A 23,271-nucleotide genomic window follows, 5' to 3' on the forward strand; every position below is an offset into this window, starting at 1 on the left:
CTCATCACTACTATCCTTATCACTATCATCAGAACCATCTTCACAAATAGCTCGTTCCTCTGTTTCCTGGAAAACTTTTGTGCAATTGAGACACTGGCATAAATCTGTACAGGACAGATTTGCAGACAAACAGAAACATCTTTCAGTCTCACATTTGCCTTGCTTGCAACACAATATCAGGGGCTGGATTTCTAGTCATCCACGTCACTGTTAACTCCCCATCCTCGAGGTGCCATCCATTGCCAACAGGTGAAGGGGCACACAGTTTGCCTTTCAGAGAATGTCTCATTATGGCTGCTTGGTAGTTTGCCCTTTTGCAGTGTTTGTACAAAGCATCACTTGTTGGAGGCATGGATCATTCTGGCAAAGCTAATGATGCCATGCAGAATGCTTTGTATCGTGCATCATTCACACTTTTAGCACATGATTGGCCAAATAGGTGACAGACATATTTGCAAAGCACTTCAAAGGTAGACTAGTTCAAATCAAAACTGCTACCCAAATTTCGAAATGCAGTCAGGTTTTCCTCTTACTCACAAGCAAAAGAAAATGCCTTTACCCCCTTGCCATAAAAGGCACTTGTAGAGTCACAGCCTGAGAAGGTATGGATCCCAATAAGTGCCAAACATACACTGTTGCCAAGAGCTGATGACACCTTACATAAGTCAATAATCCTCATTTTGTTGCAAACCACAGTTTCAAGAGTTCACACTTAGCTGATAATCAATAAAGCGTATTTGGCATGCTGTCCCGGGAGAGAGCCCTGAGCTCGTAATATCCTCGAGCCCGGGGCTCCCTCCCGTTAGAAGGGTGAGAGCGGAGTTCGAACTCAGGTAGGTCTTGAGGACTCCCCTGCTTGTCGCTGCGTGAGAAGTGTAAACTAGTGTTGTTTTCGGTGATAATTTGGTTTAGTCGATTGGCTATAGTTTATGTTTTTGGACGGTGGGAGGAAACCGGGGGACCCGGGGGAAACCCATGCGAACACGGGGAGAACATGTAAACTCCGCACAGAAACGCCAACCAGCCCGATAGGTGGTTGGACCAGCGGTGTTCTTGCTGTAAGGCAACAGTGCTAGCCACTGGGCCACCATGTTGCCCTATCGGAAAAAGGGGGAGGAAGTAGGGGTGGAAGGGGGGGAAGCTTCAGACGAAGATAACTGGAGTGAAAAACTCTGGTTATTTATAATGCTTCCGTAATCATTTTATGGGTCAGGTTACGGAGCTAATGAGGAGCCATCCGTGTTGATTATAAGCACGTGATCCTCTCGAAATTAGTTTATAAATAAACTACACTTCAAGAGTTCACACTTAGCTGATAATCAATAAAGCGTACTTGGCATGCTGTCCCGGGAGAAAGCCCTGAGCTCGTAATATCCTCGAGCCCGGGGCTCCCTCCCGTTAAAAGGGCGAGAGCCGAGTTCGAGCTCAGGTAGGTCTCGAGGACTCCCAAAAAAGCTTTAAAGCTCGGGACAGCAGCCTCGTATTGAAGTGCCCCCCAAAAGGCGAGAGGTCAGTGCCATATCCGGCTGCTGGATATGAATTGAAGGGAGATAGGTTCCTGCAGGAGCGAAGTTGTAGCGGCCCTTAGGAGGGGCTAGGGACTCCGAAGGAGTCGGGTTTGGGGGGGGATGGGGCAGGGTGCCTAGCGGAAGGAAGGAGAGTAGCAGAGGGACTTGATGCTAGAAATAGGAAAGTATCGGAGTAACTCGACGCTGAAAGAAGAAAAGTAGCCAAGGATCTCAATGCTGAGAAAGGGGTAGGGAGTGGGAAGGGGAGAGGGGTTGTAGAAAGGGTGAAGAAAAGAGCGGAAGCATTCAACGCTGGAAGGAAGTGAAGTGGATGCAGAGGAACTCGACGCTGAGAAAGAGAGCATAAGATGCGGAGAAACTTGACGCTGGAAAGGTAAAGAAAAAAAATTTACTGGGCGTAGGGGTGGAGTATCGTCTAAGAGCTCTGGGGATGACTCAGTGGGAGTTAGAGCTGTAGGATTGAACTGATAGTAGCGGAGCAACTCGACGCTGAAAAAGAAAAATGAACGGAGAAACTCGACGCTGAAAAGGGGGTAAGGTGTAAAGATTTTTTTTTGGGGGGGGGGCGGGGGGTTAAAGGGGAAGGGATGGAGGAAAGAGCGGAAGCATTCGACGCTTGAAGGAAGGAAAGGAGGTGCGGAGAAACTTGACGCTAGAGAATTTAGAACAGGAGATGCAGAGGAACTCAACGTTAGAAAGCAAGAAAGATGTATATTGTCCAGAATGGGGGGGGGGGGTAGGGGGGTAATTAATTGACTCGGGGGGAGTCATGCTTAGAGGGTGATGCTTAGGCTGAAGAGATGAGAGTAGCGGAAGAACTCAACGCTAGAAAGAAGAGATAGTAGCGGAGCAACTCTACGCTGAAAAAAGAAAAGTAGCGGAGAAACTCAACGCTGGAAAGGGGGAGTAAAAGATGTTGGGGGGGGTGGAGGAAAGAACGGAAGCATTCGACGCTTGAAGGAAGGAAAGGAGGTGCGGAGGAACTCAATGCTAGAAAGGAGAAGAAGGAGGTGCGGAGAAACTCGACGCGGGAAGGAAGTGGAAGACAAGATTTTTATAGGCCTGGGGAAAACGTGTTGCTCATGTTGGGGTCGGGGTTCGGGCACTCCAGGGAGAGCTAATAGAGCCTAATAGGAGTAGTATTACTTTGAGGTGTTTTTGGATCCAGAATAGAGTTGCTGGACGGTTAGCGTCATCAGTAAAGTGGGGAGGAAGGGTTGGGGTCTTGGGATCTCCTCAGCTGTAGGAGTGCTGGAAGGATTTGAAATGGGAGTGGGGAGATCAAAATATAAATGAGTGGCCATTGTGGATTTAATCTGTTTGCTTTGCAGGATAAAGAAACCCTCTTCTCCCCCATTAAGCAAAGTTAAATCAGAGATGGTGGGGTGGATGGAATGGTTATGAATTTGAGCATCCAAGATGCCGTAAAAGGCAAGTGTGAACATGCGTCGTGAGTGCGAGCTGTGTGGAAAGACTGAAGCCTTAGCATAATGAGTGTATACCTTTGGAGAGGATGTTACGTGTAATGGGGGCTAGTCGATAATAACGGTTAAATACGCTCCCGCGGAGGCATTTAAACTGCAGTAGCAGTGCTGGGGAGTGTGTCAGTAGTGGTATGTTAAATGGAAGGGTATGTGAGCTCAGACAGAGCGTCACTGCTGCGGCGGTGGTGTAGAAGGGAAATGAAGCTCGGCGTAGCTTTTCTGCTGTTGCAGAGGTGCGGTGGAAGTCAATGTGTGGAGGCATTTACTACTGTATTGATGCGGGGCAGAGTTATGCTAGTGGTATTGGACATGTAAGTGTATATGAGCTTATTTAGAGCGTCACTGCTGCGGCAATTGAAAATTGGGGCGACTCCTAAAGGAGTCTGGGCTGTGGTGAACGAGAATGAATGGCTGTATGGGATAGTTCAAGTTGTGCTTGTACCTAAAAACACATCTGAAGTGTTTGAAATGTGTGAGTGGGGTAGGGGATGTCAAAAATGTATATAGAATGTGCTTTGCGGAATTGATCGGTTTTGCTTAATAGAGAAAGATGGAGTTCCTTCTGTCAGATCAGATATGGTGAGATGGATTGTGGGATTGAGATTGATGGTAATTCGGAGCATCTCAAAACCCAAAAAGGCTAGTGTAAAAATGACATCGTGGATGTGGGCTGTATGAGTGGAAATGTATCCTCTGTGTAGAGTGTGATTATATTTGGAATGGATGTGGAATGAAATGGGTTGGATGAAGGTCAGCTTCTGGGGCCGGCTGTCATGATCTCTAGAATGAGAAAGAATCAGAAATTAATTCTTACAACATGGTACATGTAGAGCAGACATATTAAACAGTTTTAGCTGATATCCATGCGAGGTGTCTTAATAAGGGTATGGGAAACTGTGAGCATCGTTGTCGCCATGCGCAAGGATGGTAGGAGTGGGCATTTGTCCCCCACAGGATGGCAGATGGAAGCAGAGCTGAGGATTTGGGGTGTGCTTGTCTGGTGGTCCTGGAAATACCTCTTGAAGAGTGCGTAGTGGAGTGGAGTTTGACCCCTTAGTGATATGGAATTTGTTTAAAATGCAAATGTGTCTAACGTCTCCTTTTCATAGCAGTCAAGTGGGAAGTTTGTTTCTTTGCCATTTTCACCTCCAACCGATGCGCCAATATAAGGTTAAATATGACACTTGTGTATGGACATATGCGTCACTGGCGTATTACGATTGGACTTCTGTGCTTGATGTGGTGAATGTATCTCGCTGGTGGGTAATAATTTTCTCAGCAGTTAAATGGCTATCAAATGTGGCAGAGTTTTATTTTTTTATTTTATTGATTTATTTTAATTAAATATATCAAATGCCAACATCAAACTATGAACTTTAAAAAGTCACCACTAAGTAAAAACTGTTAATGAAATGATTGTTTACTTTACTTTAATCCATGTTTAATAACATGTTAGGGAAATTTACATGATTAAATTCGTAAGCATATCTGGCCCTATTAATTCAGAAAGTCTTTTACAGCGGAGTTCATTCATAATTTATCGAGAGAGGGCGGAACCGTATCGAGTTTTAGAGCTCATTGGATAGTGACGCCTCTCCTTTCCGCTATTGGCTCAATGGAGTGTCAATCAAAGATTGGCGGCCATTTGTTTACCAAATACTAGTGTTTGTGTAAAAGACGCTATTGCACACCGGTGACTAGACTGGATGATAACGGCGATGTTTATCGACATATGAATATGTCGTGGACTAATGTTTACGGATTATATTGCCTGGATCCTTGCAGTCAAAAACTTAGGGATCTGTGGATGGGCGGGAGGCTTGAAGGGTGAGTTTTTGGTTTGAAATCTTTCTAGTCTTGTTTTTAAAAATATTTATAAAAGGTTTAGTCTTTGTTGGAGAGAAGTTATTTTCGCGAGGCTTCCTCTTGAAGCGTGCTATATACGTTACTGAGGGTGCACTGCTAGGAGAGCAGTGAGAGTTCGGCTTTATTACATTGCTTGGATCGCTGACATCTTGAGTTTAGTTGGAGTTTGTAGACTGCGTTTGTGTGAGGCAGTTTGAAGTAGAAGTGGACAACGTTTTGCAGGAATCCAGGCTCGATAGCTGGCGAGGCTGCGGCTGAATTCTCAGGGAGAGCAGGGCTCTGGCTGTTGTTGTTGTTGTTTGTTTGTTTGTTCCTCCATCTCGATGGGTTAAATGGTGCGATGCTGGAGCGTTTTTTTTTTTGCAGGAAGCAAGCTTCAAGACGAAGATAACTGGAGTGAAAAACTCTGGCTATTTATAATGCTTCCGTAATCATCTAATGGGTCAGATTACGGAGCTAATGAGGAGCCAGCTGTGTTGATCATTAGCACGTGATCCTCTCGAAATTAGTTTATAAATAAACCACACGAAAAAATACAATCTGCATGGTAAATCTGGCTGCAGACTTAAAGGGCACATAGGTTAGCCCTTTTTTCATATTTATTATAAGTCTTTTGTGTCCCCAGAATGTGTCTGTAAAGTTTCAGCTCAAAACACCCATCAGATTATTTATTATAGCTGTTTGAAGTGTCTATATTATAGCTGGAAAAAAGGTTTTTGCTGTTTTTTTGTACTGGCCCTTTAAGGCTAGTCCTCCCCGCCCCCCGTTCCCACGTGCTTGTCAGCAATTGCTGCCCTCTGCTGCCTCAGGAAGCAGATCTCACATAACGTGTGTGAGAAATACTACAGTAAGAACTTTAACAATCAGTATTTGATGCATTTTTTGTGGATTTGCAACGAGTCACACACAATGTCATTACAAAGTTCACGCACACACACAGCAAGGACACAAACACATAGCGCACACATACACACACACACAAATGTAGCGCAGAAATACACACACACTTAGCTCAGACACGCAGACACACAGCTCAGACACGAAGACACACACACACACACAGAAAGAGAGAGAGAGAGAGCGCGTTAAGCTTTGCACTCGTTTTGCACGCATGTGACATGATACTGGTAATAACCACTGCATGGATATCTCTTATATTAATGTACAAAACGAACCTGATTTAACGTCCACAAACCACGATTGAAGCGTCTTCCTTTATAATTGTTCTGACACGCGGCTGTGCTGATTAAGTGCATCTGAAGTGAATCACTGTGATTCATTACACACATGCTCTGTTTTAAAACATTTTAAACATGTAAAACTCACTCTTGATCACATTTGATGATGATTGATGATCCTAGCGAACTGAACACACCTTTTATTCCCGGTTGCTTTGCGCTCGTCCTGTCTTGATTATATGATTATACACGTGACTACCGGATATGTTAATGCGCGCAGCTGTCAATCAATATTGGTGGGCGGGGGGACCGCTCTCCTACGTAAAGTTGCGGTCGATCTGAAAACAGCTCCAATTGGTCCACCGCTTTTATGTTGTCAAATTTGAAAAAAAGGACTGGGTGTGTTTATTTCACCCCAATATGACAGTTTATACACTATACTTACACACATTTTTGTCCAAACAGCTTGAAAAGTAGATTTTTCACCATATGTGCCCTTTAATGCAATCACTGCCACATCAGTATCAGGGCTCTTGATGACTACAGTTTGGGATTCCTGTGCAGCATGTTTTGCATGAAAAAAACAACCTGGGGTCACATTCCTCATGATCACATGTCTGATTTTCAACAGCACTGACAGTTTGTAAGCCCTCTGTTACAGCCATGCAGTGACACAGGTCTCCATGTGTAATGTATGAATATAGGTTCCTACCTAAAATGGTAAGATCAGCATCTCGCCACATTACATAGAGGAATTCTGCCAGTGCTACTTTGTTCCATCCGTCATAAACTTCTTCCATTGTGTTGGTGTCTTTTGATTCAGTACATAAATTTTCACCTGATGTGTGCCACCACCAGCTCTGCGTGATCGTTCTACATTTTTAATACTAATTTCTGGACACTTGTCTATCACAAAATCTATCCTTGTACAGTTGGCTTGAGAACAAGCTTGACTAAGTACTGTAGTATGCTGTCGGCAAGCTCCCCGAAGGTACTTGGTATGGACCAAATGGCTTGAATGACTGCTATGCCATCAAAAAGTATAGCTCCATTTACTGGTACTTTGTCAACTTTGTCTCCACCTTTGATATCCAGTACATCCATGAACGCTAATTTGTTTGTTTTTGCAAGAGAACCATCAGCACTGGACAAAGGATATGATACAGTTCACCAGGAAGAGGAGAAAATTTCCCTCAGGTCTATCTTTCTTCTTTGATCTATGATGAGCAGTCTGGAGAAAAGCTTCTTGTCTGCACGTAGAATTACTTCCTTGTGTCAGTGCAATAGCCTAGTGGTTAGCGCGCTGACATATGGAGTAGCACTTCAGGGTGCAGTAGCACTTCAGGGTGTCCTGAGTTCGAATCCTGGCTCGTGGACATTTCCCGTCCCTACCCCCTCTCTCTCTCCCGCTTCCTGTCTGTAAAACTTTCCTATGCGCTTAATAAAGGCAAATAGGGCAAAAATAAATCTTTAAAAAAAAAAAAAGAATTACTTCATTGTCTGCTGCAGATTTCCTCTTTGTCTTGGCTTGATCACTTAATGTCTTTATTTTTTGTTTTTTGATAGGGGCAAATATGTCAACTGATCAGCACGTTCCTCCTTTTCTGGAGCTGTGAGCAAATCTGTCATAATTTCTTCAGCTGCAAGAGCTAAGACACACAATGCCATCTTGGTATGAGTCAAAAGGATTCAGCGTGGAATCTAAGGTAGAAATTATTCTGGTCATAGCTTTTACATCACCATGAATGCGTGTGCTGTCAAGGTCTTTTCGTTTCCTTATGTCAGGAGATTAACCAGCCATTGCCTGTCTTACCTGTTTACACTGTCTTACTATGGCAGCCCTTTCATGTTGAAACAATATCCAGCAATGTATTGCATCTCAATTCTGTGTCAATCCTGTCAATCCTTCCTTTGTCTTGGAATCTCTGTTGCATGTTTGCTCAATGGCCTGGTCACAAGCAATCGAGGCAAATCCATGTACAAAAAATCAGTTTTAACTGATTATTTGATTAATAATTTTAAGATGCCATAAGATGTCATATAGAAGTTTATTCATGTATTCAAGTGTGATTTGATTTCATGTATTCAGAGTGTTTTTTGTATATCACTTACTGTAAATACTTAATTTGTCTTCCTGACACAGTAATGTTAATTCAGCCAGTTTGTGACAGATTCTAGCATCTGTACAAATGGTTAAGGTTTCATGTTGCGTTTTGTTTGTTTGTTTGTTTGTTTATTTATTAATTAATTAATTAATTTATTTATTGTGATGTGAGTTGATTTAAGTATCTATACAGTGTGTACTATTTTATCCAACATGTTTATGAATCATTTTGTGATTTAAAGTGTCTTACTGACTCTAACATACAAATGTGTATATGTAATAAAAGACAACAAAGAGAACCTTCAGCAACTAACTCTTGTCTCTCTCACTTATCACTAAGACTACTGCTTACAGTCTTCCCGATTGCCAGGGACCTGTAACAGATATTTGGGGGCTCGTCCGGGATCAGCGCTACTCTGAAGATGCCTGGTCTAGTGAATTTGAACCTAGGGACAACTAAGTACATTCATCAGAAATGGGGCAGCGTGTGTGTGAGAGGCTAAGGAGAGAAGGTGACCAGCATCATTCTGACCAAGAGCATCACTACACAACCAGATCTAACTGAAAGTGCATCATGTTCGAAGAAGACAAAAAGAGACTTATCTGGAACATCAAGAAGAAAATCTACACTTTGAACACAGGTGAACTCTTCCAGGTGGCAAAAGACATTCACCCAGCATCAACACAACAATAATAATAATCCTGTATATTCTAGCATTCCAAGGCAGGAATTTAGTGATCTCAGTACATCTCACTCTGCACCTGACACCATGGTCTCCATCAGAGACATGGCAATGTTGCAGCGTCAAGAATTCAAGATCCATGGGGGACAAATAGGAGACTGTGTATGACATAAGATTTAGCAACCTGTGCAAACAAGTAGATGAAGGCATTAAAGAAGGCTAACCTTAAAACGAAATAATTCGAGGGGTGCTACACATGATTAAACCTGGAAATTTTAAAGATATGTTAATAACCAAGGATGACCTGACAGTTTTAGAATTAAAGAGCTTTCTTCAGTTTCATCTAGGTTAAAGCAGCGGTACTGAACCTTTTCAGGAACTTATGACTGCCAGGCAACATGACCATGAAACACCACATCAGTTCCTTTACCGCATGATCAGCCTAAAACACAAGATACTGTTCTGCTCTAGACAAGTGAATTCAGACATCAGATATGATGACCACACAGTTCAGAGTGTGTTTATCCATACTGTTTCGCAAGGCATCGGCCAAAAGCACAGTGACGTCCGGCGAGAGTTAAGACCTTTCCTCTCAGATTCCAATGTTTCTCTGAAACTCTACTAAGGCTAGTAAGGCTATAAGAATTACAAGTGATAAAATGCGAGACAATGCCGGCTGGGTCAGTCTGCTCGCCATAAAGTGGTACATGCACATAGTGCACAGTTTGAGTTTGACAGTAGGGCTAAAGAAATAGTGAGAGTAGATGAGACAACAACAGATAAGACCATTCAGCAACTGAAAATACAAATAGAAGCTTTAACTAATGTAGTGGACTTCTTAAAACGGTCTGAGACACCAATGATTCCTAATTCATGGCATGAGTATAGTGAGTCACAACCTCAAAGACATCAGCAACCACCCCAACAGCCCACTTTCAACTTTCAGAATCTGACACCTTTCCAACCATCTACCACATCATTGTACAATCCAAATACACAGCTGCACTCTGTGTGTCAATCACAACATCAATACAGGTCAAAACTCCAAACACAGTTCTCTTTAAGTAGACGTCCTCTTCTAAGACAGCGACAGTCAAGATGCCATGAATGCACAGATAAAAATGTGACCATTTGCAGCCATTGTTTTATATGTGGTGCAGAGGGACACAGAGCGAGAGGCTGCCTTTTGAAGTCAAGAAATCAGGGAAACGGGGAACGATCACTGAACAGGGACAACCAGTGATCGATATAAATTATCCGTCCCAGTATGAAATGCAACAAGATACTTCAACTTTATCAAAACAAATATACATCACTTCTCCATACTTACCAAACCAGCCCAATCAAAAAAGAGTTGCTCAGCTTGTAGGAGAAAAGTGTCTGTTGAAACGCACAATAAACAGTTATCCTGTCACTGTTTTATTGGACACAGGAACCCAGGTCAGCATAATGGATTATAATTGGAAAGAAATTTACTTTCCTCACACAAGCTTCGCCCACTCACAGAGATAACTAACCCACAGGAACTGGAGGTCAGAGATGTAAAAAAAGACCTGATGCCCTTCATGGTTGGGTGGAAATCACTCTTAACCTTTTAGGGAATGAAGATCCTAGACTGGCTATACATGTTCCCTTTTTGGTAAGCAGGATTGGCTTAGAAAGACCCATTCTAGGATTTAATGTTGTACAAGAGATTATAAAAGGTGGTGAAAATCAAACTCAAGCCCTGTTCACCCTAGCCAATCTCCTCAGCACAGCAATGAAAATTGAAGAAGACAAGGCCAATGCTCTTATACGTTTTAATCAACACAAGGAAACTTCAAATGAGCTAGATTTGGACATGCAGGTCTCAATAAATGTTGGACCCCAAGATGTTGTTATCCAGTCTGATCGTGTCACTTATGTTAAATGTCGTGTTCCAGACAACTTCGATGTCACCAGTCCAATGGTTCTGTTTGAACCTGCCATGGAGAGTCCACAGCTGGACCAGTTGATTGTTGGTGGAGGACTTGTAAAAATTCTAAATCCACTGAATCCATATGTTCAAATACCTGTTGCCAATCAAACCATGCATTGTATTACACTGCAGCGAAAGACAAAACTAGGGAGCATTCAGACAGTCAGAAAAGTAATTGAAACTGAACAAACAGATTTTCAACCTTTGTCTGTAGAAATAAACAGTATGGACACTCAAGCTGGTATCAAAGATGAAGGAATAAAACCTACCACACTTTGGCATCTTCCCGTTGATCTTAGCCACCTCAGTAAATAACAACAAGAGCAAGTAAAAGAAGTGCTTTCTAAAGAGTCAGCAGCATTTGCACGTGACGATGATGACATTGGATGCATTCCTAGTCTACAGATGGCAGTTACATTAAAGGATGATATACCTGTGCAAAGAACTTATGCCTCTGTACCGAAACCACTCTACCAGGAAGTTAAGGAGTACATTTAAGACTTGCTGGCTAGGGGTTGGATTGTTAAGTCCAAATCATCATACTCTGCTCCTGTGGTATGTGTAAGAAAGACAGTTCACTAAGACTTTGCATTGACTATCGGTCACTTAATAAGAAGACAGTACCAGACAGACACCCTCTACCTCGTATGCATGACATAACAGACACTTTAGGGGGCTACAGCTGGTTTTCTATCCTTGATCAAGGAAAGGCATACCATCAAGGGTTTATGGCTGGGGGATCCAGACACTTGACTGCTTTCATTACACCATGGGGGTTATATGAGTGGGTAAGGATACCTTTTGGGCTGACCAATGCACCTGTTGCATTTCAAAGAATCATGGAAGAAATGCTGGACTCCTTTCGAGATGACTGCTGCATACCTTACCTGGATGACATGCTCTGCTATGCAAAGACATTCGAAGACCAACTTGAAAGACTCAGAAGTGTATTAATAGCACTACAAAAACATGGAGTGAAACTCAGACCAAAAAAATGTGAATTCTTTAAAAGAGAGGTTTGCTATGTGGGACGACTTGTTTCTGGTGAAGGTGCCCGCATTGACCCCAAGGACCTCTATGCTATTTTGTCACTGAGAGAAAACTCATCAAGCACCATTGAAGAGGTACAAAGATTGCTGGGATTCTTAAGTTATTACATAACATACATCCAGGATTTCTCTAGAATTGCTAAACCCATCTATGATCTCCTGCAAGTAAAGAGCAATAATGCACATGGAGCGATGGAAAAGATCAGCAAAACTAAAGGCAAACGTAACCAGCTTTCTTCTAAAACACCAGTAATCTTGACGGAAAAAACACTCTGGGAACACTGTTTGACAATCTAACCCACCCCCCTGTCCTGGCTCATCCTGATTTCAATTCTCCTTTTACTCTCCATACTGATGCATCTAACAAAGGTTTAGGCGCAGTCCTCTATCAATGGCAGAACATTAAGAGTCATCACTTATGGATCTAGAACTCTTACCCCAGCAGAGAAAAATTACAATATTCACTCTGGCAAGCTTAAATTTCTAGCTTGGAAATGGGCTGTATGTGAGAAATTCCGTGATTACCTGTTTTATGCACCCCACTTCACGGTATACACAGATAACAATCCTTTAATATTATTAAATAAAATTGTAAATAAATATGTATTAAGAAAAAAATAACAGTTTTGACTGTTCAGGCTGTACAATAAACATTATAATGTACATGTAATGTAAATTTCAGGTTTGCCCAGTATACTACAGCCAGTTGATCTCTTCTAAGGTGTAACAGCATCTCTCCCATCTCAACTTGTAATGCTGCTACCGGTGTGGTTTTCATAGCTCCACAGCATGCTCCTAGTGCTTGATTTTGGATTGTATCTAACTGCTTTAATGAGGTCTTAGCAGCTGATCCATACACCAAACAATCATAGTCAATCACTGATCTTATTAATCCTGTATAAATTGTTTTTAATGCTAATCTACTAGCTCCCCAGTCTACACCACATAGGCACCTCATTACATTTAACACTCTCTTACATTTGTCAATCATTTTCCTAATGTGTGTGTTCCATGTGAGTCTCCGATCAAACCACAGTGCCAGATATTTAAAAGATTCAACATTCACCACCCAATCTCAATTTTAAATCCCCTCTTGTTTTCTTTTGGTAAATAACATTGCTTTTGTTTTTTTCTTGAGATATTCTAAATCCCCACTTAACTGTCCAATCCTGCACTGTATTTAATACCTGCTGCATTTTCTTCATTATAAATGTTATGTTTCTCCCTCTTTTCCAATCGCACCATCATCTGCAAATAATGCAACTCCTGTATGATTTTCTATCTCCTTAAAGATCCCATCAAACATTATAGAAAACAAAAAAAGGGCTAATGATGCTCCCTTGTGGTGTACCGTTTTCGACATTGTAGCATTCACTGAATGTACTATTTATTTTTACTATTATGGATCTTTCTGAAAGGAATTCTTTTACCCATCTCAGTATATGTCCCTTAACTCCTAACTGGTTAAGTTTAATTAACACTCCATCTATCCACAACATGTCATAAGCTTTCTCTGTCTAAAAACACTGCTATAACTGATTCCCTGTTTACATGTGCTTTTATAATATCATCTTCCAGCATTAAAATTGGATCCATTGTCCCATTGTCCCCAATTGTACCTTTCCTAAATCCACTTTGGTAATTTCCTAGCTTTCCTTTAGTTTCAACGCAGTACACTAATCTGTCATTAATCATTCTTTCCATCATTTTCCCCATATGCGATGTCAAGGCTATCGGTCTGTAACTGGTTGGCTGTTTGGGATCTTTCCCAGGCTTTTTCCATTCCTTGGAATAACCCCTAAACTCCCATTTTTGTTATATAACCTCAACAGCACCTCCTTTCCTTTATCAGTTCGATTTTCCAGCATAGCATAACAAAATCAGAATCAGAAAGAGCTTTATTGCCAGGTATGTTCACACATACCTTGAGAATTTGTTTTCGTGACAGAGCTTCTACAGTGCAACAGGATTACAGAGAATGGACAAAAAACAGATAATAAAAATATTTAAAAAAATACAAGTAGTGAATGCAAATATACAAATTGACAAGTGTATGTACAGCTATATTAGTATATACAATGTTATATGAGCAGCTGTTATGTGCAAATTGTCATGTAAAGTGTGTTGTTAAATAAGTGTATATGTGTATAAAAGTGTATAGCAAGTAGTGATGTTGGTTCCACAATTATTTTCATCAAGTGTTCATGAGATGGATTGCCTGAGGGAAGAAACTGTTTCTGTGTCCGGCTGTTCTGGTGCGCAGTGCTCTGTAGCATCGACCAGAAGGTAAAAGTTCAAAGAGGCAGTGTGCTGGGTGTGAGGGGTCCAAAGTGATTTTGGCAGCCCTTCTGCTCGCTCTGGTTAAGTACAGTTGTTGGGGAGTAGGAAGGGTTGTACCAGTGATTTGCTCAGCAGTCCGAACTATTCGACGTAGTCTTTGGAGATCGTATTTAGTAGCTGAGCTAAACCAGACAGTTATTGATGTGCAGATGACTGATTCAATGATGGAGATGTAGAACTGTTTCAGCAGCTCCTTTGGGAGGTTAACAATGCCACAATGCTGTCCATGATGCTCAGTGGGGGGAGAGCAGGGGGGTTTCTCCTGAAATCCACTATCATCTCCACTGTTTTGATCGTGTTGAGCTCCAGGTTGTTGTGACTACACCAGACAGCCAACTCCTTAACCTCCTGTCTGTAAGCAGACTCATCACCGTCCTGAATGAGGCCGATAAGTGTGGTGTCGTCTGCAAACTTCAAGAACTTCACAGAGGAGTCTTTTGAAGTGCAGTCATTCGTGTACATGGAGAAGAGCAGTGGGGAGAGGACACACCCCTGGGGGGCGCCAGTGCTGATTGTGCGGATACTAGATGAGAATTTTCGCAGCTTCACCAGCTGCTGCCTGACCGTTAGGAAGCTGTTGATCCACTGACAGAGAGTTGAGTTAATTTGGGCAGAAGTTTTGGGATGATAATGTTAAACGCCGAGCTGAAGTCAAAAAACAAGATCCTCACATAGGTCCCTGGTCTGTCTAGGTGTTGCAGAACATAATGCAGTCCCATATTTACTGCATCATCCACAGACCTGTTTGCTCTGTATGCAAACTGAGGAGAGTCCAGTGAGGGTTCAGTGATGTCCTTCAGGTGGATGACAAGATGGCAAGATTTCATCTCTCCCTGGAGCCGTTTTCCCCAATTTCTTCAATGCCCTACTAAGCTCAGCCCCTGAAAAATTTATATTTAATACCTGGCCCTCGTCATCTTTCCCTAAATCAAATTGATATCTTCCACAAGTTTCCTCTCTACTTCTTTTCTCCTCTTGGCTTAAATTGTCTGTGCTCTGTACTTTAACTAATGTGCTTGCTATGACTTCTGCTTTCTCTTTACTATTAATAACAACCCTGCCCATCCATCAGCATTAGATATCCATATTCTTTTCCATTTTCTTTCATTTTTTTAATCATTCCCCATACTCTATCTACTGGTGTTGTTCTACCAATAGACTCACAATTTTTTTCCAATATTCTTGTCTTTCCTTTCTTCTCTCATTGTCAGTGTCAGTACTGTGTGCTCCCTTGAAGGCCTAACATTCTTTGTTGCTTCTGCATATGATATTTTTTGAGTGACTTTTATTCTCTGTTCCTCTTGCATTCTTTTGTTTACCTCACACCCTCGGTATGCTGAACTAGGTTCTCCACCATAGTTGCAACATTTTAGTTTTGCTTCCTTATCACATTGTCCATTCTCATGCTCTCCACTACATTTACTACATCTCAATTGTCCTTTACAGACTGCTGCAATGTGACCAACCCTTTGACATTTGTAGTATCTAACAGGCGGCGGTATATACATTCTCACTTCATCACTCATGTATCCTATGAAGACTTTGTCAGGAAGTTTTATTTCATTAAACATTATTGAAACATTATTGCAAACATTATTGAAACATTACATTCATTAAACATTATTGAAAGACTGTCAGTTATGGTTCCGTTCCTTCTTGTTTTCAAGTGTTTAGGTTTTTTTACTTTAGCATTCGTTATTCCTTTAATCACATTGTTTGACTCATGTCTGTGAGTACCCCTTGTATCAGTTTTCTGTCAAAGACCTCTGAGCATTTAACTTTTTTTACCATTTATTTTATTTACTTTAATTGCTTTCTTTTGTTGAACCTCATCTTTACACGAAACCAATAAGCATCCATTCCTCAATTTTTTCCTCAATCTTACCTACCCAATCTCCTTTTACAGAGCTTTCGTTAGTTGTGTAGGACTCCAATCCTCAAATGTAGCCCCTTCCTGTTTCAGTCTAACAAACACTTTATCCTCTCCGTTTCTTTCCGCTACGTTGGACCTCATCTGTTTGTCACTATCTAGTTTGTTTTTCTTTTTCTGCTTTTTACCTCTACAGTTTGTTTCGCAACTCTCGCTACCTTCCATCTCCTCAATTTCACTTCCTGATTTCTCATTTCCATCTCCCCACTCCTGACCATTCTCAATCCAGTCGTTGCCAATTGCCTGCACAGCTCCTCCTCCACTTGATGCCGCCATTCTCGTTTCTACTCTGTTTACATGTCATTCCAATGTTGAGCCATTTCATTGGTCTAGCGGGAAGCACGTGACGCGGACCGCATTGTCACGGTCACCAGCGATCATAACTCCCTAGATGGCTGGTTTGCACATAAGGACTACAAATCCGCCATTCATGGACTACATATTCAAACATGCACTCCGTTCACACACACACATGCTTCCTCATTTCCACTGATTAGACTCCCTCAGCTGTTGCAGCTTCTAGACTGATTACAGACACTATTTATACAGCTCACACTTTCATTTCCATTACCGAGTCTTGTTATCTGTAAAGTGACATTACAACGCATTTCCCTTAGTCTTGTTCCTCCGTGTTTTGATCTTTGCCCTGTTTACCTAGTTTTCCCTGTCTGCCGCCTGCCTTCCGACCTCTCGCTTGATACATTTGACTACGATTCTGGACTGCTTTTATACATCTGTTTGCACCTGTGTTGACCATTGCTTGCCTGACTTTGATTAAACCTGCACTTGGATCCGAACTTCAGTTGTCTCTGTCACTCCCCGTGTTACACGCATGTCTCACCATCAAAAATTGTTACGTGAGGATGGGACTATTGCCGACTTTAAACACTTGTAAAAAAATAACTGCTGGATTTTACATGGAGAACTTTTATTTTTTTTATTCTTTACCAATTGATTCTTTTATTGGAATGAAAAAAATGTAGTGCCCCATATATGGGAATGAAATGAAACGAAAAGCTGCTTTACCTTACAGCCTACATGGGTTAGTAAAGCGTATAGCGAGAGATTAGGTGTCGATTACATACATTTCTACTGTTTTAAAGCACTGCACCAGTTCTACGCACCAGTAATTAAACTAAAATACAATAGTAATTTATAGTAAAAAGCTTTTGAACCATACAAAAATGTATTAGCATATTTTTACAATTATCTTTAAAGAGGACCACTGCATATTGTAGCATAACAGAGTGTAACGGAGGCCAGCTGGCAAGTGCAGCCCAAAAGCCTCACTCCCATAGCCTCCTCCTTAGAGCATTCGCCTCCCATGCAGGAATCGCTGGTTCAATCACCGTAACATACCTTATATGTAAATAACTAAAGTGATCATGTAATTTGTTTATACTGCTGTTGTTGTATTATTACATGAATGATTTGGTCAATTGTAAACATTTGACAGTGCTTTCCCACACTTTAACCAGTCCTCATAAAGCTCTAATTTAGAAAGTCTCGAGTAATGAACCTTTTTCCATTACAAATGAGTCGAGCGGTTCACTGGTTCAGAAAGTTTCATTTCACCATCACTATTAAGGAACGTATGTGATGATAACAGGCCAGGTCATACACAGGTAAGCAGTCAGGAAAGTCACATGGAACAATGCTCAGTAAGGCAGGAAAACTGCCAATACTTCGCAAAGTAACTGGCTGCGTCCGAAAACGCATACTTCCTAACTATACAGTATGCTAAAATCAGTATGCGAGCCGAGTAGTATGTCCGAATTCATAGAATTCGAAAATCAGTATGCGAGAAGTACCCGGATCACTAACTACTTCCGGCAAGATTCTGAAGTGCGCATCCCATGCATGCTGTGCTATCCTATGATGCCCTGCGAGAGAATTTATGAATGGGACTGAAGCGACGCAACTAACGCTGGTAGGTCACAAAATGGCAGATGGAGTACATCTGAATTCTATTCATACTGCTCACATTCCTACTGTATAGAACGCACTTTTCTAACGGCCGAGTAGTTAAATTCAAATGCAGTACCTACTGAGTAGAAGGTCTTTTCGGACCACTATGAGTGAATTCTCGCTGAAATATGCTCCAAACAGGAAGTGAGCGCAGAGGGAGCGGAGTTAAGTCAGTACTCGGGCGAGGGCTCATAAACACTAGACTAAAGTGGTCTAGTAAATGTGCATGGCTATGTCATAAATGTTTTCACATCCTCAGTCTCTCTGAATACAGTAAAAATTATTATTTGAAGAATATTTTATACAATTAATATTAAGCAACTTTATAACTAGGCATTTGTACAATGGTAACATTCTATCGTCTCCCTGTAGGTTTATGTTATATATAGATTTGTATTTTTGAATTCAACCACAATATTGAAGTGAGTCATCGGGTGTGACTGGGACCTGGTAACCATGCTTCTCAGCATTCGAGAAATCTCCTGGTAGTCATTGAGTTGTGACATAGGCCCTGGTCCGAATCCCATCGTCATGGTCATGATACCCGTTAGCACCCTCGGTTTCTGTAATGATTTCACAGTTCAATGAGTGATGGATATCCCGTCCTCTGCAGCTCCTCGATCGGCTTGGCAGGTCCTGTTACATCTTATGTTGACCTCTACAAAGGGTACTGGCAGAAAGAAGACCAGAGAGAAGACCACTTTCAGCACCCCAGAAGCCATTGGCAGTACCGGGTCTTATCTTTTGGACTGCACAGGCTCCTTCTACTTTCCAGCAACTAAATAATTTTTTTTATTATTGTTTTTTACTTTTAATATAATTTCTAGCAAGAAATTGGCCAACAAACTTGCAGTACATATTCCTTAAACAAGTTGCATTGCGTCTGGTTCATTGTAGTCTTTTGTAAGTGCGTTGTTAATTTTAGAGTTGATTTACTTGTTGAAACTTCCAAAGATGAAGGGAATAGTCTAAAATTTAAAGCTAAATGAAGCCGAAAAGACACCAGCAGAGGTCACTCATGCATTCAACAAATAGTGTTGTGGTTTCCGGCTTTTCTCTTAATGAATCAAGCTCAGACTGGGGGTTATAAATATCAGAAGAATATACTTTATTGGAATATTTTCCAAAAAAACAGAGACAGCCTGGAGCAGACCCATCTCAGTCTCTACCCAGGACAAATCCAATGTCCCTCAAGTTTGCTATACCCTTTATCCTTGCTTCCTCCCACCTTTGTGTTTTCACAGCTGTTTACTGGTTCAACAGGCCTCTCCCAGCTAATTTTGACAGTATGTTTGATAATATTTTGTCTTCTGGAGAAAGTTTTATTTGTTTTATTTCGGCTAGAATATAAGCAGTTTTTATTTTTAAAAAAAATCATTTTAAGGTCAAAATTATTAGCCCCTTTAAGCTATATATTTTTTGATAGTCTACAGAACAAAACATTGTTATACAAATTAGGTAGATCAAAAGTTATACTTTATATAATAAGAGCTGTCAAACACATCACTGTAAAGCCTCCATCAAAGATGTTTTTTGTTGCAGTGTTACACTGTCAAAGACTGCATGTTGCTGTAAAAAAGATGCAAATCATCAAAATATCCTTAATGTTTTAATTCAAAATGTGTTGTTAATATTTGTAATATGCAAATATCAGTTATAAAAAATAAAAATAGAATGCTATACAATAAATATAGTCACTTTGCAATAGGCCAAAATATGTCTTTCATACATTCACATTTTTTCAAAGAGTTTCTTTGTGTATAGTGTTTGATGGAGTTGTAGAAACCCTGTGTTCTCAAAAGCTTCTCATCTCAGGATGTATGTGGGCATTGTCATGAACAGTCACTCTTGTCACACTCTCCTGCAAGGGTTTTTTATTACTGCACACTTTGCCCACATCTTCTTCTCAAGCTGATGGCAATACAAATTAAAATATTCAGATCTGCATGCTCATTTATTAACATAATTACATAAAAAATTCTTGTAGATGAATTTGCAATGAAGCTGTAGGTCATACTTTATTTTGATGATCTGTTTGTTGAATAAGTTACATTGCACCTGCATGCCAACCAATTCTCATAGTATTATAAGTACTGTTAGGTTGGGGTTGGGTTCACATGTACTTGCTAAGTTTCTTATAGGCAAGTAAATGTCTGTTGAAGGAGCAGTATCAACAGATATTAAGCAGACAGTGTACTAATACTCAAATGGACCATCAAAATAAAGTGTTACCAAGCTGTATTCCTCTAAGCAGAGTGCCGAAAAACAAAACAGGTCAAAGTTACTTTTCCACCACTCCAGCAACAGCTTACCTATAATTAAACAGTGTGCTTTTTAAGTGAGCCTAACACTTGTCTCAAATTTTGAATTTTAAAAAACATTGTTGCACCCTAATTAAGTTTAACTATGTAATTAATATAATTTTTTGTTATTGTATAACAATTTATGCATACATAATTTTATTACCTTCCACAAAGTCTTGTTGTTTTTGTACAGGCACGTAACACTTCTGACTTGTGGTTGAGGTGTAAAATGGTTTCCACTGAACATCTTACACTCGTAAAAGAGATGCATTTAAAAACAACATTATTTACTAACATACCTGTGTGCCCAGTGAAGGACACATTTTGATTCAGTTTTACTCTTAACACAAAGAGATTTACATACTAGATGCAATACAAAAAAGGCAAAAAGTATAAATATTTATGTATTAAAAAATGACAACAGTTTTTAAATTATTTTACATCTTGCTTTACAATAAGGCACAAAAATGGCATGTCTACAAACTGTAGAATTAAAGTTTTCACTGTTGGGTGCTTGTTTGCAATTCATAACATCCAGAGGAACCACTGATGTCATTATTGGCCCGTTTCCACTGAGTGGTACGGTACGGTTCGGTTTGGTTTGGTACGCTTTTATAGCCGTTTCCACTGTCAAAAAGCGTACCGAACCGTACCACTTTTTCGACACCCTTTCCAAAGGGTACTAAACTCGAGAAAGGATACCAAAAGGCGGAGCTACACGCGCAGCTGAACGCTGATAGGTTACAGAGAATCGTCATTCGTGCATGCGACAAAAACAAGAAACAACACAGGAAGCAGTGCCATTTTTAAAACACAGCGATAGAAGAAGCGTAAGAAAAAGCGAAACAATGTCTGCACGCTCAAGTCAAACGTGGTCGACCCGGGAGGTGCAAACCTTCCTGGCCATAATCGGTGACGAGAAGGTGCAATTAGAACTTGACGGCATGGTGAGGAACGAGAAGGTTTTCCAGCATGTTTCGGAGAGAATGGCTGCAGAAGGGTTTCAGCGGACGGCTGAGCAGTGTAGGCTAAAATGCAAGAAAATGCGCGGTGACTACCATAAAATAAAGGCCCATAACAGCAGAAGTGGTGTGAACCGTAAGAGCTGGAAGTGGTTCGACACCATGGACGCTATTTACGAACACCGACCTGCGAGTTTGGGGAGAAGCGGCGGCATCGATTCGGCCACCTCTTTGTTGGAGTCTTTGATGAAATCTTCTGGTAAGTTGATAAATCAAACAAAAGCTCATATAAATATTAAAAAGAAGATTTATTGTTTCTATGTTTAACTTAAGAGCAGACATGTTGTCTGTTGATTGTTTGCTAGCCAGTCAGTCATCGTCCATTGTGTGTGTATCGTTAGCATAAAGCTAGTTCGTAGTCCGCCTCGTTGGATAGGCTTTAAAACAAACGCATGCAAAAAAAAGTGTGACGGACGTTTAAGCAATAGTAATCTATGTAAAGTCATACGTAGTATGTAGATTACACGTTTTCATAGTTATAAGTACTTTGTATGTATGTATTTGTTATGCATTTTGCTACTCAAAACAGCTATTAAGGGCAGGAACATCCAAGAGCTTATGTAAAACCTCTGGAATTATTCAACATGAGAGACATGAAACTTATAGTATAAAAATGCTTCAGGAAATAATTGCTGTCCATCAGTTTAAAGTAAATTTAAAGTAAGTTCCCATTGAGCCTTTGTATGTTGTAAGCTGTGTGTGAGTTTGTATTATGTAATTAACATGATCATGTATCTATTCAGTTGAAGACCCTCCTAGCCAGCTGGACACCATAGAGGGATTTGATGAGAGATTGTGCGAGTGCACAACAGAGTTCCAGTTCAGCCTCAAGGACCTCAACACCGACACCTACACAACCGGCACAATCAGCTGAAAATGAACCCCGTCGTGTGCCATTTGGTAAGACATAAATCGTCACCTTGGAATTATAAGGTTCTATCTGCGTTCTGAATGATTTTGAGAAATTGAGCTTTAAAGTTTTTGCATTCCATAGTAAACAGTGTGTGTGTAACATTTGTTTTTTACATAAAGTGTTGAGATGTAAACAACTTATTAACTGACAACTTATTTACATTATGGGATGTTATTTTATATGAATATGTCAATAACTTAATTTTGACAAATGTCAGATAGAACCTTATTCTAAGGTTCCGAAATATCCAAAGCAAACTCTTTGTACCTTTTGCAAACTTTGCACAGTACTTTATTGATTGTTAGTAATACTGTAAAATATTAACATCTTCCCCGTATAACTGCACGAATAGTTGCATTGCATAGGTACAAAATTCCAACATTCCTGTCTGTTTTGCATTAAAGGCAAGAGGAAGAGGGGAGAGCAGGATGTTGCTGCAGCTCTGGCAGAGTTACATGCATCTGATGAAAGGCATCAAGAATGGCTGGAGAGGGTGGAGGATCGCCGTGACCAGCAGTTTGAAATGATGCTGGAGGATGCTCGTGAGGCAAGACGGCAAGAGGCTGAATTAAATCGTCAACACATGGAGCAGATGTCAAGCTTCAATCAGGCCTTCCTCAGCACACTCGATCAGCTGGTGCAGGTGCTGAGTAGTAACCGTAACCCAGAATGAACATCCAAAAACTGGACTTTTCAGCACTGACTTAAAACTGTTGACACTTTTTTTTACATTTAATTGCACCACTATCTTATTTTTTGCACCACTCTTATACTTTATGCACTACTTGTTATATTGAAACATTGATTAGTATTGTTGTTTTTTCTATTTTGTTTGTCTATTTTAATAAAAAACATTGTTGCCATTATTCTTATGTGGTCATCTCAAAGTGTAGTTTAGCTAGATAAGGGAAATGTTAAAATACAGATGAATGCTTTGATTATCTT

The 23,271-nt window shown here is 40.7% G+C and overlaps 1 protein-coding gene across 1 annotated transcript; it reads left to right on the forward strand.

Moving 5' to 3' along the window:
- The first annotated feature begins 21,239 nt into the window (after positions 1–21,239).
- Positions 21,240–22,999, forward strand: LOC130234594 (uncharacterized). The gene is made up of 3 exons (XM_056464835.1): positions 21,240–21,612; positions 22,157–22,273; positions 22,731–22,999. The coding sequence occupies exons 1-3, from the start codon at positions 21,240–21,242 to the stop codon at positions 22,997–22,999; spliced, it is 759 nt and encodes a 252-aa protein (XP_056320810.1).
- Positions 23,000–23,271: the final 272 nt, after the last annotated feature.

The sequence above is a fragment of the Danio aesculapii genome, chromosome 9, assembly GCF_903798145.1.
Source record: "Danio aesculapii chromosome 9, fDanAes4.1, whole genome shotgun sequence".
Taxonomy (NCBI): domain Eukaryota; kingdom Metazoa; phylum Chordata; class Actinopteri; order Cypriniformes; family Danionidae; genus Danio; species Danio aesculapii.

Excerpts from the sequence above, each read along its gene's own strand:
- LOC130234594 (XM_056464835.1), top strand. The coding sequence starts at position 21,240 with ATGTCTGCACGCTCAAGTCAAACGTGGTCGACCCGGGAGGTGCAAACC. Across the intron at positions 21,613-22,156 it reads GTCTTTGATGAAATCTTCTG|TTGAAGACCCTCCTAGCCAG; the intron begins GTAAGTTGATAA and ends GTATCTATTCAG. Across the intron at positions 22,274-22,730 it reads CACCGACACCTACACAACCG|GCAAGAGGAAGAGGGGAGAG; the intron begins GCACAATCAGCT and ends TTTGCATTAAAG.